General features: G+C 53.4%; 1 protein-coding gene across 6 annotated transcripts in view; it reads left to right on the top strand.

Annotated features, from left to right (window-relative positions):
* The window catches only part of Slc39a11 (solute carrier family 39 member 11), a 384,139-nt gene that overhangs the window by 312,258 nt on the left and 56,027 nt on the right, over window positions 1–15,854 (top strand). For all 6 annotated transcript variants that reach the window (XM_048795690.1, XM_048795712.1, XM_015503535.2 and 3 more), the window contains one exon: window positions 15,338–15,407. In XM_048795690.1, coding sequence (XP_048651647.1) covers window positions 15,338–15,407 — 70 coding nt within the window. The remainder of the gene's footprint in view (window positions 1–15,337; window positions 15,408–15,854) is intronic.

The raw sequence follows: 15,854 nt of genomic DNA, 5'->3' as shown, positions 1-15,854 counted from the left end.
CCCTGTAGGGTCCATGGTTGAGTGTCACAGACCAGCTGCTGTGCATCCGAGCATCACATCTGTGTCCTAGACAAGACAGAGGAAGAACCTCTCCTTGTTAACCTTTCTTCAGGATGTGCTGGGGGCCTAGGTTAGTGCCGCAGTGACTTTCCAGGAAACCCTCAACTTTGCCATCACAGGCCAGAACTGTGACCCGGGCCACCACTAGCCACAGGCAACACGGGGCTCTGAATGTCTCTAGCCAGACACAACACTGAACAAACAGAATTCTGTTGGTAAGGACAGGGGAGGATGTTGACTGACAGGCGCTGGCAATGCAGCTGCACGGGGCTGGAGATGGCGATGGACTTCAGGAATCCCAGGGTGGTGTTACTGCACATTTATTGACCTCCTTAACCATGCTTTCTGGTCCTTTCCAATTTTATAATCGTCCTCCCTGGTCGACCAGTTGACCCACTCAGTTATTAAGTTCAGCTCTTCAGCATTTACTGAGCACCCTGTGTCCTTGGACCTGTCCTTCAGGTGGACACATACCATGGTGGACACAAACTGGGGGGGATGCATACAGGCTAGATACAGGAGGGGTCATCTAACAGAAGCCCCTCCCGGATGGGGAGCCAGCTCAGGCTTCCTGGAGGAGGGGACGTCCAAGCTGAGACCTGTGGGCTGGTGAGGCAGGACTGGGGAGGAAGAGTGGGCGGGGAGGGATGAGCAGAATGTGCCAGACAGAGGACAGAACGGTGACGTGCTCCAAGCCCCATGGACTGTGTGCCTGCCACTAATGGTGGCATAAGGCAGGTTCGATGGCCTTGGGGACAGAGCTATCCCATGACCCTGCACTTTCAACTCCAGGCAGCCCCAGTCCTTGGCCCCTTCTCACTCCCTGGGGGTGCTGCATGAGAGCCTGGGGTGGGGATCCAGCATACGCCTTCCCTTCCGGGGAGAAACAGCCAGGAGAGGGTCTGGGGGAAGCTCGGCAAAGTCTGACAGTGTGTAAGGGTGCCACCATTCTTAGTGTCATCGTCACATTCGGGTCCCAGGTCACCAGATTCCACTCTTTCCTTGAATCAGGTCTTCCCTGTCCTCACTCTGGAGAGTCCAGTTCATCCCGCCACTTTGGGCCACAAATGGTTAAATCTTCACCTCCATTTTAGCCCCCGCTTAATGGCTTCATTGTGGAATACACAGCATAAATCCGACCCCCTCAACCATTCTGGGTGTGTGGCTGGTGCAGGTTGCTGGGCACCACCAGCACCGTCAGCCCCCAGAGCTCTCCTCCTCCCTCCCCTCACCCCAGCCCCTGGCAACCACGGTTCGGCCTTGTGTGTGTATGAATTTGACTCGCTGAGGACCTCACGTAAGGGCCGTATCAGTCCTTGTCCCTTTGTGACTGGCTTATCGCCCCGGGTGTGCTGTCCTCAGGGCTCATCCGTGCTGTGGCGTCTGCAGAGCACCCCCTTGTACAGGTGGACACATTCCATTCAGTCGTTCATTCCTCAGTGGACTGAACTGTTCACTACTGAACAGTTCACAGCTGCTCCCAAAGCCACTGTGAATAGTGCGCTGTACATAGGAGCATACAGATATATACTTCTTAGAAAGCCTGCGTTCAGCCCTCTGGGTCAGCACCCAGAGGTGGACGGATCAGGTCACGTGGACATTCTCTTTAGTGTTCTGAAGAGGTGCCATATTGTTTCTTCAGGGGCTGCGCCATTTCCCATCCCCACCCGTGGTAGTCCAGTTCCTCTACTTCCTCGCCGATGGCCGTCTATTCCTTCTCTCTCTCGTAGCAGTCACAACCTAATGACCCACATTGGCCTAAAAACAGTGTCACCCTCCACCCCCTCTGGAGATACCCACTTCTGCATGGCACCTCCCTCCTAGGAAACCTAGGAAAATCGTATGTGCCAGGTAGAAGAGCATACGCCCCTCGGTGGTGGCCTGGGCCCCCTGTGATGCCAGGCCTGGAGATGAAGCTTGCCACAGGAGGGGACTGCCCCCTAGGCTGGCTTCCCGGAGCCAGGGCCCCTCGCTCCTGGGAGTGTCTTGGATCAAATCTGACAGGAGTGGAAAGGCCTCGGGCTCTGAGCTCCTTGCTGGCTGAGCCGCATATTTTATTGATGTTTGGCATTTACACTGTACTTCAGATCTGCCCAGTGATTTTCAGTAATGTACAAGATCATCCTTACTGTCCACTTGCTGGTGTCAGCCGACTGTCACTGACCTATTGCCGGGCCATTGGACCAGCTCCTCTGCTCACTCCTCCTGCTTTTGGGGTTGGTTGCTCCTGGTGGGCTTGGTCCTCACTGCCCTCTGTCTGGCCTCTGCTGGTCCCTGCATCGCCTCACGGCCTTCGAGTCCCGACTCCCTAGTCCTCTCTCACCCCTTGGTCATCTGCCTTTCATCTTGATTAGCACTTCCTTGCGACGGTTTCCTTTAACCGGTTTCTGAATAAATTCGTGTACTTTTCACATTTTCCCCTGTGACCCCCGGCAACTGTTTGAAACCAGATGCCTTCCCTTTTCCTTCCCCTCCTCGGTGCCCTGTTTGTGCTCTACCCTGAGCGGGCAAAGCCGTGCTCTGGCCTGCCCAACCCTCCAGGCTGTCTGAGGGTACAGTAGCCAGGCTTTTCGGAAGGGCGCCTGTGATGGAGCATTTCAGCTCCTACTCAGACTCCTCAGAGTCTCCTTCCACTGGGCCTGTGTGCAGGCCTGTGTGTGTCCACGCACATTCACACCTGCACACCAACCCTCCCACTCGTGCCCTTGATGTAGCCCTGAGTGTATGCGAGCTCACACCTTGCACTCTCTCTCACTCACGTCATCACGCCTGTCTATGCACGTCAGCTCCCACTAGGCATGCTCCGTCTCTCGCACGCCGTCACTGCATCCGTGTGTGCAAGCTCACACCTGTGCATGTTCCCCTTTGCTCACGTTCTCCCTGCATCCCTTCCATGCACCTCTGCACGTCTGAGGGAGACCCTGCCCCTCCTGGCACGTGTCCCCTGGCCACTGCCCATCACGCCTCGCGTTTCTGCGGGAAGTAGCCATGTGAGGACAAGCCACAAATCGTTTTGAGCTCTGCTTTAGTGTTGTAGCCTAAAAATCGATGCATTCACTTTATTATTCCTGCACCCTCTCTCCCCTTTGCCTCTTCCTCACCCTCTCTAACCCAGCTGCCAAGTTGAAGCCATAATTTCTTGAAATGAAAGTTTAGATTTATCGCAGAGGCCTCCCTGGGAAACTGACTTGTATGGCTGCAGAAGTCGTCCTTTTACCTACCTCAGCGACCTTCCCTTGTGTCTATGAACTTGCTCCAAAAGTGATGGATTATCAGACACTAAGGAGAGCCTAGAGAATAGAAAAGAACTAATAAAAAGTCAAAAGGACAGCCTGTTCCGGGAACAAGTAACCCAGGAGACAAAAGGAAAAGACTTTAAAAATTCTAAAGAATTCAGCCTAATCTTCAAGGGATTGTGTAATGTACCCACAAACAAAGAACTGACAATGATGAAAAAGGGATAATCAGAAAATGTATGGGTGAGTTTATGAATGAGTTCTTGAAAATTAATGCTGTAATTGCCAAAGTTGACTTTATTAGACCATGATAATTACACACAGTAGTTGGGCTCATTTTGACAAATATCACACATCCATTTGGTCCCTGTTCCTCCCCATCTTTCCTTCTCCTCCTCCCCATTCTCCCTCCCCCTATTCTCCTTCCTGTACTCTACTGATCTTCCTTTTACTCTTCCACATGTTTATTTCTTGCCTTCTAAATATACAAAAAGGTAGGATTTCTATTTGTATGTAGCATGATTTTATTAAATTCATTCTGCATGTCTTCCCATTTCCCATCCCTCCTCGCTCCTTTGTGACCTCTTTCTTCTTCTTCCTGGTCTTCCCTATAACTTGATCATTTCTCCCCTCCTGTGCCTTTTCCCTCTTATTTTGCTTTAACTTCTGCACATGAGAGAAAACATTCAACCCTTCATTTTCCTAGGAGTCTGGCATATTTCACTTAGCATGATATTCTCCATTTTCATCTATTTACTGACAAATGCCATAATTTCATTTTTCTTTATGGCTGAGTAGAACCCCATTATACATACATACACACACACACACACACACACACACACCCCACATTCTCTTAATGTGTGCATCTGTGAACGGGGATCTGGGCTGGTTCCATAATTTGACTATTGTGGATTGTGCTGCTGTAAACATTGATGTGGCTGTATTGCCATAGTATGCTAATTTTAGATCTTTTGGATAAATTGCCAAGGGGTGGGATAGCTGGGTCATAAGGTGGTTCCGTTCCTATTTTTTTTTGAGGAATCTCCACACTTCTTTCCAGAGTGGTTGTACTAATTGGCAGTCTCACCAACAAGTGTGAGTGGATCTTTTCCCTCCTAGCCTTGCCGGTATTTATTATCGTTTGTGTTCTTGGTAATTGCCGTTCTGACTGGAGTGAGATGAATCTTAGTGTAGCTTGGATTTGCATTTCCCTGATTGCTAGACATGCTGAATATTCTCTTCATGTATTGGCCATTCGCATTTCTTCTTTTGAGAAATGTCTTTTGCCCACTTATTGATTGGGTTATTTGTTCTTTTAGTGTTAAGCTTTTGAGTTCTTTATATATTCTGGAGATTAATCACCTGTCAGAGGAGTAGCTAGCAAAGATTTCCTCCCATTCTGTGGGTTTCCTCCTATTCTCTCTTCACACTCTGATCATTTCCTTAACTTAATGGCATCCACTTATTGATTCTTGGTTTTATTTCTTGAGCTCTAGGGGTCTTGTTAAGAAGGCAGCGTCTGCACCAAAGTCATGGTGTGTTGACCCTGTGTTTTCTTTTAGTGGTTGCAGTTTCTGGTTGAATTCCTAAGTCTCTGATCTCTTTAATTGACTTTTGTGCAGGGTGAGACACAGGGATATAGTTTTCATTCTTCTACACATGGACATCCATTTTTCCCCAGCACCGTTTGTTTAGAAGGCTGTCTTTTCTCCAACATACATTTTGGCACCTTTGTCAAGTATCAGGTGACTGTAAGTATGTGGGTTTGTCTCTGTGCTTCTATTCTATTCCACTGGTCTACTTTGATGGCAATACCATCCCGTTTTTGTTACCCCAGCTCTAGTAGTCTGATTTGAGATCAGATGTTGTGAGTCTCCTAGACTAGAATGTTCTAGAAGAAAGGCCAAGCTGGTTATTTGGAACATTAACAAGAAAAGAATCCTCTGGTTCCTAGACAGGACATAAAGATGTAAAATACAGTGACGGGAACATGGGGAAGTTCCCCTAAGCTGAAGAAGAACAGCCTCACGGAGGTAAAGACCCCCCGACACTGAGCAGTGGGAATGGAGAAGAGGCCTTGTCTTGCTGAGCCTCAAAACTCCATGTCAGAGGGGAGGAAGCTTAAGGGCTTCCAGAGAGAGAAGTCAGTTCAACTGCAAGGAAACGAGCATCAGGTGACCATCAGATTTCTCAGCAACAGCTAGACACCAGGGTACAGGGGGACAAAGCCCTGGAGGTGTTAAGGAGAGGTGATTTGGGGCCTAGACTTTTATATCCAGTTAAACCATGAAGTCACATAGTTTAACTGCATATATAACAGACTGACTTTTACATATGAAAGAATTCAGAGGTCTGTTGCCCACGCATTCCGCAGGGGCTTAAGGAGCTCACAGAATGGAGGAGGAACACAGCAAGGGGCAGTGGCGTGTGCCGGAAGGGTGACATCACACGACAGGACAGGTGGCTCCTCCTACCCGAGGCTCCCAAGTAGCCAGAGTCACAGATGCAGAGGGCAGAGCCAGGGTGGCCAGGGCTGGGGAGAGCTGGGGTTTGACGGGACGGTTAAAGGGTCTTCTTGGAGTGGGGTGGTGGCCACACGGGGGTGTGGTTTACTGAAGGCCACTGACTGCCCGCTTAGGAGGGGGTCACAGGGTCAGTCTTCTGTGGTGTTTAAAAGTAATAAGAAGTAAGGGAAGGAGGATTAGGACCCAGGATGTGGAGAGTGCCAAAGGTGTCGAGAAAGAATCCCCGAGCCTTGATCCTGGGGACTGGGGGAAGAGTCTCGGGCTGTCTTTGTTTTTCTTCATCTACAAACTGGCTACGTAAACAAGAATAGGTTATCACCCTAGGTTATAAATTCACGTCTAATTTGGAATTTCTTCTTGAGTTGGTCTGGATAAAGCAGAGATGAAGTGTTTCCACAGAACAGTATCCAGTGCTGTAACTTGATGAGTGACAGGAGGGGAAAAAGCAGGGGTAGGAAGAAGGTGGACTGTATCGCTCAGTGTTTAGAAGGACTTAACAGATTAAAGCCCTAGAGAGGAGAGAGTAGTGTCATCAACACCCTCTGAATACTAATGAATTAAAAAACAGCATGTTGCTATGCTCATTAGCCGGGCGTGATGGTGCACACCAGGGATGGGGGGGCTAAAGCAGGAGGATCGCAAGTGGAGGCCAGCCTGGACAACTTAGTGAGGCTCTGTCTCTATGTAAAATTTTTAAAGGGCGACAGGGTGTGGGGTGTAGCCCAGTGGCAGAGTGCTTGCCTTGTATGTATAATGCCCTGGTTCAATCATATAAAAAAAAAAATGTTGTTTTAACAACTTATACTGGTATTCATCAGGTCTGCTTTGGTGGGAGTCAAATACACAGAGTGATAAATGAACCTGCACCCTGGGTTATTCATCACTCTGAAAGAACTGCCAGCGTCTAATCTGATTCACAGTCCTCTAAAGAGGTTAAGAAAAAATCCTTTCTTCCCATTTTCTTTAGGTGCTCACGACCAAGAGAATTACAGAAACGGGGTAAGGGGAGGCCAGGGCCACCACCGTGCACACCTGCACGTGTGACCAAGTCACCTGGCGAGGCTGCCTGCCCAGCCGGGGACCCGGCCTGCAGCACCTGAAATCAGGGGAGGAAGAGAGGATCAGCCACTGTCCCCATCCCCGTCCCTAGGGCTGTAGGAGCCTCTGGGCAGGATGTTTCCATAAGTGGCTCTTGGCCCCCAGGGGGCGCAGGTGGAGGGCAGACTCATCTGCTCCCTGGCTTGTGGTGGCCCAGGCACCCCCAGCCCTCCCTTGGAGAAGAGCTCCCAGAGTCTGGGTCCGCGTGCCGGGGACCTCCTGCCCTTGGTGTGCAGGCGGAGGGGGGGGGAACTGGGATAACTTCCCCATCCACTGGGCTGGGCATAGTGCTTAGCAAAACCTCCATCTGCAGCCCCAGCTCCTCAGAGAGACCAGAGAGCCCACCTGCCGGGGCTGCCTGAGACCCACTTACCATGGGGCATGCTTGTCTGGGAGCAGCAATCCATTCTGACCTCACTACCCCCTCCTCGCATCTGCAGAGTGGGTCAGGCTGCCAGCGCTCGGTAACCCCCAAAGCGCGTTGTTGCTAACTTACCAGGTGCCCCAGAACACAGCGCTGCCCACAGACCCCAGCAGCCCTTGGCTCCCCAGGGCCATGGCCTTTGGAAGGGAGGAGAGAGACTTGGTGGCCCCGTGATGGGTGTGGCTCTGATTCAGGAGCCTTTGTGGCATGGTTGGTTGAAAGCCACCACTGAGAGTTCCTGGGAGCGCATCCTGGGTAGGACGCTCAGCACACGGATTTCACCATAACCCCTGCTGGCAGGACAGAGGGGATCGTGAGTTTTCGGAGACTTCCACCCTGGTTCCCCCCCTGCAGTTCCCCAGGCAGAACTCACTCGACCTGCTCCTGGCTCCCGATCAGTCCCTAGACCCTACCACTAAGGAGGGCCCTGGGCTCCACGGGGCAGACAGAGGCTCGGGGAGCCGAATCATGGTGCCCTGCCTGCCCACACCGGGGCCAGCAGCCTTAGTCCCAGAGATCCAGGGCAGGCCCGGGTGTGGGCACTAGACCTTGAAGGGCCTTGGGCAAAGGTGAGAGTCTGGCATGGGCAGGGCTGGGTGGTGGAGCAGAGGGATTCTCGCTCGCCCTTGTGCTCGTGGGAACACAGGGATCTGGTCCCATGTGTGTCTGGTTCCTACCAACAAGAGCAATTTGGGACTGACTCCCTTACGTGGGTGTGTCATGGACTCCCTCCCCGTTTTAAGATGTGGCTGTCTCTATTCTCCTCCATACACGTGAGACGCCTCCTTCCCCGTGTTCTACCGGAGCTGGACTCGGTCCTAGTAGGCAGCAGGAAGAGGAGGGTGACATTTTCAGGGTCCATCACAGTGTAAGTGGGGCCCACCATGAGACAATAGAATGTGCTGGAAAGACATACTTGCAAATAGTAATGGGGAAGTGGTTGTTTTAATTATAGGGAGGTTCATGTTAGAGTACCTCCAGCTAGCGGCATCTCTTAATGAACTTTAAGGTGTGACTTCATGCCAGGCGTGGTGGAGCACACCTGTAATCCCAGCAGCTCGGGAGGCTGAGGCAGGAGGATCATGGGTTCAAAGCCAGCCTCAGCAACTTAGTGAGACCCTGTCTCAAAAAACAAAAAGGGCTGGGGATGTGGCTCAGTGGTTAAGTACCTGAGTTCAATCCCTGGTACCAAAAAAAAAATAATAACTTTATGGATAAGAATCTGAGTTAAATTCAGCTTTTCTGGAAATCAACTCTTCATCTCTCCCAACACTTACCTTTGTCCGGCAGGAATAGCAGGGCTAGTTATGCACACTAGGAAACGGAATCAAGAAAATTAGCCCTTGGAGCATCATATCTGCCCTTTGTCCAGCCTTCCCCAGGCTCCACAGCTGGTTCTACCAACATTCTGCTTAATAAACGTGTAATCTGATCAGAGTCCTGTTCTTCCTGGTTCGCTTCCTGCTTAGACATCTGGGGCCAGAGACTGGCCGGGAGGGTTATCGGCTCATCGCTAGGCAGACAGGCTCTGCAGCAGGCTCAGCTGGCCACACCATGATGAGCCTCAGCCAGGCCTGTGGGTCCTCCCAATAAACTCACAGGAGCCAGGAGGCCCCTACCGTGGTACCAGGCGACCCTGCCCTCTTACCAGCATCCTTCCCACGCCCCACCCCAAGCCTCGTGCCAGTTCCCAGGCAGGCAGGAACAGAGGAGCAGTCAAAGGCAAGACCCCCGCCCTGTGAGGAGCTCCTGATGCCGCTGGGGATGGACACTCCCGTCCCCAGGCCCCTGTGATCCCCCTCCTGCAACGGATGCCCAGCCTGGTTATTTTTCTGTCTTCTAACGAGGCTTTGTCGGGATTCACTCCTAGCACTGAGCCCGTGTTTAGTGCCGAAGCATCATCTGGCTGTAGGGACCTGGTGAGGCCACCCCCTCCACCCTTCTCTTCCTGTCACTGTCCTCCCCAGGCAGAGTAGCCCACCTCCCCCGAGACCCTTGCCTACACGGGGAAGGATGCGCTTGTCCTTCCTCCAGTGATTAAATCAGGTGTTTCAAAGCCATCCTCCCTCAGGATAATTGCCTTTCCTTGGCCTACAACCCTCTGGCTGCAAATTCAATCATTGTCTCTTACTCTGTCCCCAGTGGAGATGGCAGTGACTGAGCCCCTCCAGTTCACGTCGTGTCTCACCCCTGGGGTCTGGTGGTGGTGGTGGTGGTGGGTGGTGGTCAGCTGCCTTGGGCATGTATTAAGCCTCTGCGGGATCTTCGCTGCTGTCTTCATATTTTTAAATCAAGCAGGAAAAGTCGGCACCGCCCCTTGTTTCCTGTGTGGCCTTTCTGTTGACATTTCCTAGGCTGCTGTTGGCCCCGAGTTCCAGAACTGACATCATGAGGTCTTCAACCAGAGGTCCAGCTGGTGCATGGACAGCACAAAACAGGATTTAGGGGCATCCGTGAACATGTATGCCAACACTGGTGCGGGCATAGGACAGAGGACCGTGACCTCACAGCAGCACACGAGGGAGACCCTCAGCTTTTAATCTACCGCGAGTCTAGCAGGAGTCCCCGATGGGAAAGCCACCCGAGGGGAGTGCACTGGTGAGCTGCAGTGAGGCCTTTTAGAGCCCAGATCAAGAGAGATGGCAGCCCACGACTTCAGCCCTGGTCTGACCACCCGGGACAGGTGTGTGCTGTTTTAAAGCCCCACTCACGCTGGGCCCCTTCCCAGGAGCATCGCCAGGCTGGAGAGAAGGCTGTCGCGGGAGCTGGTCCACCCCAGCAGTGGGCACAGCTGAACCAGATGGCTGTGCTCCTCCAACTGTCCTGCACAGCCTGCCCTCCTGTCCCCATGATCAACACCCATGATCACCAGGTGCCGTGCTCTGCATGTTTGTGTCCCAAAAGGGGGTCATATGCTGAGGTCTTCACCCCCAATGAGATGGTGTCAGGAGGCGGTGGGGAGGTGGTTAGGGGTGAGAATGGAGCATCTGTGGATGAGATCAGAGGCTGCAGAGAGGCTCCCTCCCCATTCCTACCACGTGGGGACCCAGCAAGGAGGCACCTTCTATAACCAGGACACCATCTCTATCTTGCGCTTCCCAAACTCTCGGACTGTGAGAAACACATTTCTGTCCTAAGCTACCCAGTTGTGATGTTTTGTTATAGCAGCCCAAAGGAACTAAGACATCCATCCAAGCCCAGATGGCACGGATATTGGTGTTTCGGAGACTGGCAAGAAAGACCTGCAAGCTCCTCCCCTTGTCTTTAACCAAAGAGCTTGTTAGCCCTCCATTGAAGGAGAAAATGCTTGTTTGCAAACCTGTATTTTCCTACCACCTACTTAAACTGAGAATCTTCTAGAGTCGCTTAAATTTGTGGAAAAGAGAACAACTATTGTGGGTGGAAGGCCAACCCTGTTCCTAACTAGTGGCTCTGAGTCCTAGTGATTGTGGGTCTCCCCTCCCCACCCCCAGAGGACAGTGGGCAGTTTCTGGAGACATATTTGTCACAAATGGAGCAGAGGGTACTACTGGCGTCTAGTGAGTTAATGCAGGGATGCTGCCCGGCATCCTTCAACACCCAGGATCGTCCCCCACAACAGAATGCCAGCAGGGAAAAACTCTGCCCTGGGCATGGCTGGCACCTCTCACTGAGCACAGACACCCTGGAAGCGCAGCAGCGTCGTCCTGGGTACCAGGATCTGAGCCTGGGTCTGTCTCGACATCATTCTTTGCCATAATGGAGGTGCTAGAGAGCTGGAGGTGCTGGGTGTGCAGCGGCGGGAGACAGGCATGTCCCCCTTCAGGGCCACGAGAGGGCTGGCCGGGCTGCGTCCGTGCTCACCGGCAGTAGGTCCTGGAGACGCCCTCCTGCTGCCAACAAGGACCTGCCAATCCAGGTGCCACCTCTCTCTGTGCTAGAGCTAATGGCAGTGGCTGTGAGGAGGGGCATCAGCTTGCTAACCACGTCCCAGTCACAGAGGCTTCTCGGCTTAATTACCTTCCTCATTTGCACTCTGGGTGGAACACCTGGGGGAGTCTCTGCCGTCCTCCACCCAGCGGGTTCCTTGCCCATCTGTTGCTCTTCAGCGTCCACCTCCAGCCTACAATTTATGTCCACCCCATGTGCGTGCTTTGTCTCAGCTCCTCATTCGTTTGGCTCCCAGGTACCACTCCCAGCTCCGGGCTCAGTGACCCGTGTGTCCTCTTCCCCCTTTACCTCTTCCTCCTCCTGCCCTGGCTCCATCCAGGGGGAGCCTGGGGTGGCCGCCTCCCAGGTCAGCCTGGGCTTTAGAGGCAGCAGGTGGAGGCTCCCTTCCCTGGGCCAGCGGAGGACAGGCAGGAGGAGGCGCCCCTGTGCACACTATCACAGAATGTGGATGTGTGGCCTGTCCCCTGCTGTTGGCCTGGCGCAGGTTACAGTGCAGCCAGAGGGTCGATGTGTTCTGTATCTCTGCTGAGCATCCAAAGGACCTCTGGGGGAGGGGAACAGAATGGGGACAGGTCTGGCTGCATCCCTCCTCAGCTGTGTCACTTTGAGCAGACCCTCTCTGGAGCTGTTGGGACCATTTGTGTGTCCATTTGGTGTCAGGAAATGCCCTGAGTCCCTCCCTGGCTTTTGACACCTTCCCTGGGGAAGATCTTCAACCTAGAGACCCTCTGTTACCTCGGGAGTGGGTCGTGGCATTGGCCATGTTGGTGCAAAACAAGGCAGAGAGCAGCAGGTTTGTAAACAGTGGGCCCCTTGAACGGAGGAGGCAGGTCAGGAGGCCGAAGCCTAGGCTCCTCTAACTCTGCGTCCTGCTGACCGCGGGCGTGGCCATCTCTGCACCTAGGGGGCTGCCTCCTGCCCCCTGGTGGTGTGTCAGGGCTCCAGCCATGGCTGTCCTTTCTCCCCCAGGTTCCTGTGATCATGCCAGAAAGATCTCAGACGTGCCGCTCAGAGTAGCAGGCATGAGTTTACTGAATGGTAGGAAAAGGGAAAGAGGGTCCTGCCCAGGCCCACCTTGACTTTTGACTGACAGCAGAATGACCTCAGACTTTCAAGTCCCCACTGCGCATGAGAGCTCTCGGTCCCTTTGGCCCATGCTGACTGGTTCTAATTGGAACCTGTCCTTACAGATTTTTTGTTTTAGGGGGAATTGTCCTTATTTCCCTAGTTCTGGGATCTGTGTGGTCTGCGTAAAGTCACAGGGATTCCCCTCCACCCTGCTTCAGGGCATCAGTGGTGTTCTGAGCAGCATTTTAGGTCTGCATTTCTCTTGCAGAGGTCAGGTAGTTTGCTGAGGAGCGTAACGTATCCTGTTCACATAAGCCAGGCAGGGCGGCAGGTATGTTGGTTTTTTATAAAAAGAAAGCTTGTGGGCCCAGTTTATGGAATCGTTCCCTTAATCTCATGTTCCCACCACTCGTGTCTTTCTGTTCCCTATCAGTGGGAAGTCGGCCGAGTCCTCAGACAGCCACCCCAGCCTGTCCTGAAATTCAGCTTCACCAACATGGGGCAGATCTTGAAGTACTGAAGTGTATCAAACCTCACTCGGGTTGTGGCTTCTATGTAGTGTCCATTCTGAGAATTTCTGGAAGAGATGGGACCCCAGAATCAGAACCCTCCTGGCTCTTGGGCCAGCTCCCCAGCACCTTTCTCTCTGCTCCAGAGCCAGGAGGTGACAGTTCCTGCCTGCAGTTCATGTGTAAGGCGTGCCACCTGGTGCCTGGCCCCCAAAAGGCCACCAAGCCCCACCCCACCCCGCATTCCCAAGGGCAAGAACCCTCGACAGTCTGTGATCTCAAAACAAGACCTGATTGGAACCCAGCGTCACCCTAGAGGAAAACGTTGGCAAATGAGGGCTCAGCAGGTAGCAGATGTGATTACGGGTTGACATCAGGTCCCTTAAAGATAAACTGAAATTTGATTTAAACCCTCAGCTGGGACGAGCCTGTCGCTCTGGCGATGTTGACCTGGCTGGCTTCCTCCTGCCTCGGGGGTGGCTGAGGGAGTGTCGGGCCTTCTCTGGGGTGCTGTCATGTGCTCCACTTATGCTGAGACGGGTCCAGGAACCCCGATGCCTTGTGGCTTCAGAAAGACGCCCCTACCCATCATGTGACTGTGAATGTCACACCAGCCGGTCCCAGGGGTGCCCACCACTTCTACGGTCCTAGAACTCTGCGTCCCAGGGTTGGCGGTTGTAAGAAACCTGGGAAGCCACTGGGTGGGGAGTGAGTTCCAGACTCTCAACCAGCTGCCAGGCAGCCTTTGTTCACCCCATAAGGCCCGGGGGAGATGGGGCACAAAGGTCAAAACGAGGCCGAGGGGAGCCCTTCCCACCTTCGCAGGGCCTTTGGCCCCAGTCTGGGCCCCAGGGGCTTTCTCTCCTTAACCTGGGACATCGGAAGCAGCCTTCCTGTCCCCTGTGCCTCCAGGTGTCCTAGGCCACTCCAGCTGAAGAGGACACAAGGACAGAAACAAGTCAGAGAGACACTGAATCTCCAAAAGCCCCTCTCACTCGGGAGGCTTTGCCCTCCTCCCTCCTCATCAGAAAGTCCCCTCTTCTGGGTACAGTGGTGCCACACACCTGTAGTCCCAGTGGCTCAGGAGGCTGAGGCAGGAGGATCGCAAGTTCAAAGCCAGCCTCAGCAGCTTAGCCAGGCCCTGGGAAACTTAGCCAGACCCGGTCTCAAAATAAATAGGGCTGGGGGTGTGGCTTGGGGTTAAGACCCCTGGGCTCAATCTCCAAGACCAAAAGAAGGAAAAAAAAAAGAAGTTCCCCTCTGGCCCTTAAGAGAAGCCCTTGGCCTGGACCTGGCAGGCCCTGGTGGGTGGAGGGCAGCCGTGCACTGCCCCAGGGATGTCAGAGTGGGTGCCTCAGGCTGCACCTCCCACGGTCCCAGCTGGGCTGGGGCCCTTCTCCACCCCAGGTCCCTCCACGGGCCAGAGGCAGGGTGGGCGAGCTCCGTCAGTCCATGAGCCCCACTGGACACGGCTCGAGAACCGCCTCCTCTGCCTTCCGGCTTCAGGCTGGACGAGAGCCACGCGGCCTGGAGTCGACCCCAGCTGTCCCCACCTTCAAGAGGTGGTGGTGCCTTCAAGAGCCCGGATGCTCTTTGAAGGACAGTCATCCCAAAGCACATTCTGGTGACGGTGTTTCTGCCACCCTCCCCCTCCTCCTGACGAGGCCCCCGTTCATTCTGGTGGCGCACAGAGAGGAAGGGTGGTCCCAACCCGATCGAGAGATCAGGACCCACATGAACCTGTCATGGAGGCTTAGTGTTCTGGGCCTGGGGCCAGTCTCATTCACAGTGGCACGTGCCTCTGTTCTGGCCCAGGAGGTTCAAGTGGAGGTCTGCCAGAAAAGGCTTCCCTTCCCCAGTCAGGAGACAAAAGCTCAATAAAGAAAATCTTATGCCTTTTTAACTTTCTTCCTGCCTGGGATTTAGGTGAAGTGCCTGGAGGGGCGCAGTCATTTTGCGACTATGAGGACCTAATTTGTCTCCAGTGATGTCCTTGGGCTCTCATGAGACTCTTAGGCTTTTTGTCACATGAGCTCATAAGCAAAAGCCCCACATGTTCAGGTTGTCATCACACACTGTTGAAGGGCCAGATCGTAAACTGTTTAGGTTTTCAGGACATTCGGTCTGTGTCGCAGCTACTCAGCTCTGCTTAGTAGTATGAATTCTGAAGTTAATAATTCATCAACTAATGAGCCCGGCTGTGTGGCCTTGAAACTTAATTTGTAGATACTAAAATCATAATGGCATGGAATTATCACATGTCATGAAATATTATTTGATTTTTTAAAAACAATTTAAAAATGTTAAATCATCTTTAGTTTGCAGGCCATGCAAAACCAGGCCAGGTTTGCCCCAACCTCCACCCCACACTGTTGGTGAGACCCTGGTTTAGGCCCCAGTCTGACCCAGCAGTGGTGACGGTGACATTGCTGATCAGAAAATCATTCTTAACCTGCCGTGTTTTCTTTTGTGTGTTCCTTTCAGAGGGCCTTGCTGTTGGAGTTGGATTTGGGGCTGTAGAAAAGACGGCATCTGCCACCTTTGAGAGCGCCAGGTAAGTCAGCACCAGAAGCCCAGGGCAGGTCCTGCACATGAGGTGCTGCCGAGGTGCGTATCACCCAGGTGAGCTGCCTGGCCGCGATGGAGATGCCCCCCCTGCCCCCCCAGCACGTGGGGCTGAGACAGGCTGGCCGAGGTCACACCTGTCAGAGGTCCTCAGAGAAGCAGGTCTGTGCCACTGGCTCTCTAGTGGGTGAGCATTTTGCAGATAGAAAGTGGTTCTGGCCGCAGGCTGTTCTGTAGGCATGTTGCATGTGCAGAGACCCGGGGTGGCAGGGACAGCGGTCGAGGGTCACAATGGCCCCATTTCCTGAACCCTCCCTTCCTCCCTCCTCACTGAGCTCCCCTGGGCCCCTTAGACCTGCCTCAGGAAGGTGCACCGGTGTGTCTCACCCTATGACCCCTCTCACATGCCGGGGACCCCAGGATTTGTCTCTGGAGC

Source organism: Marmota marmota, unplaced genomic scaffold (genome assembly GCF_001458135.2).
Source record: "Marmota marmota marmota unplaced genomic scaffold, marMar, whole genome shotgun sequence".
NCBI classification, from domain to species: domain Eukaryota; kingdom Metazoa; phylum Chordata; class Mammalia; order Rodentia; family Sciuridae; genus Marmota; species Marmota marmota.
This window is presented reverse-complemented; position numbering and strand designations above follow the sequence as displayed.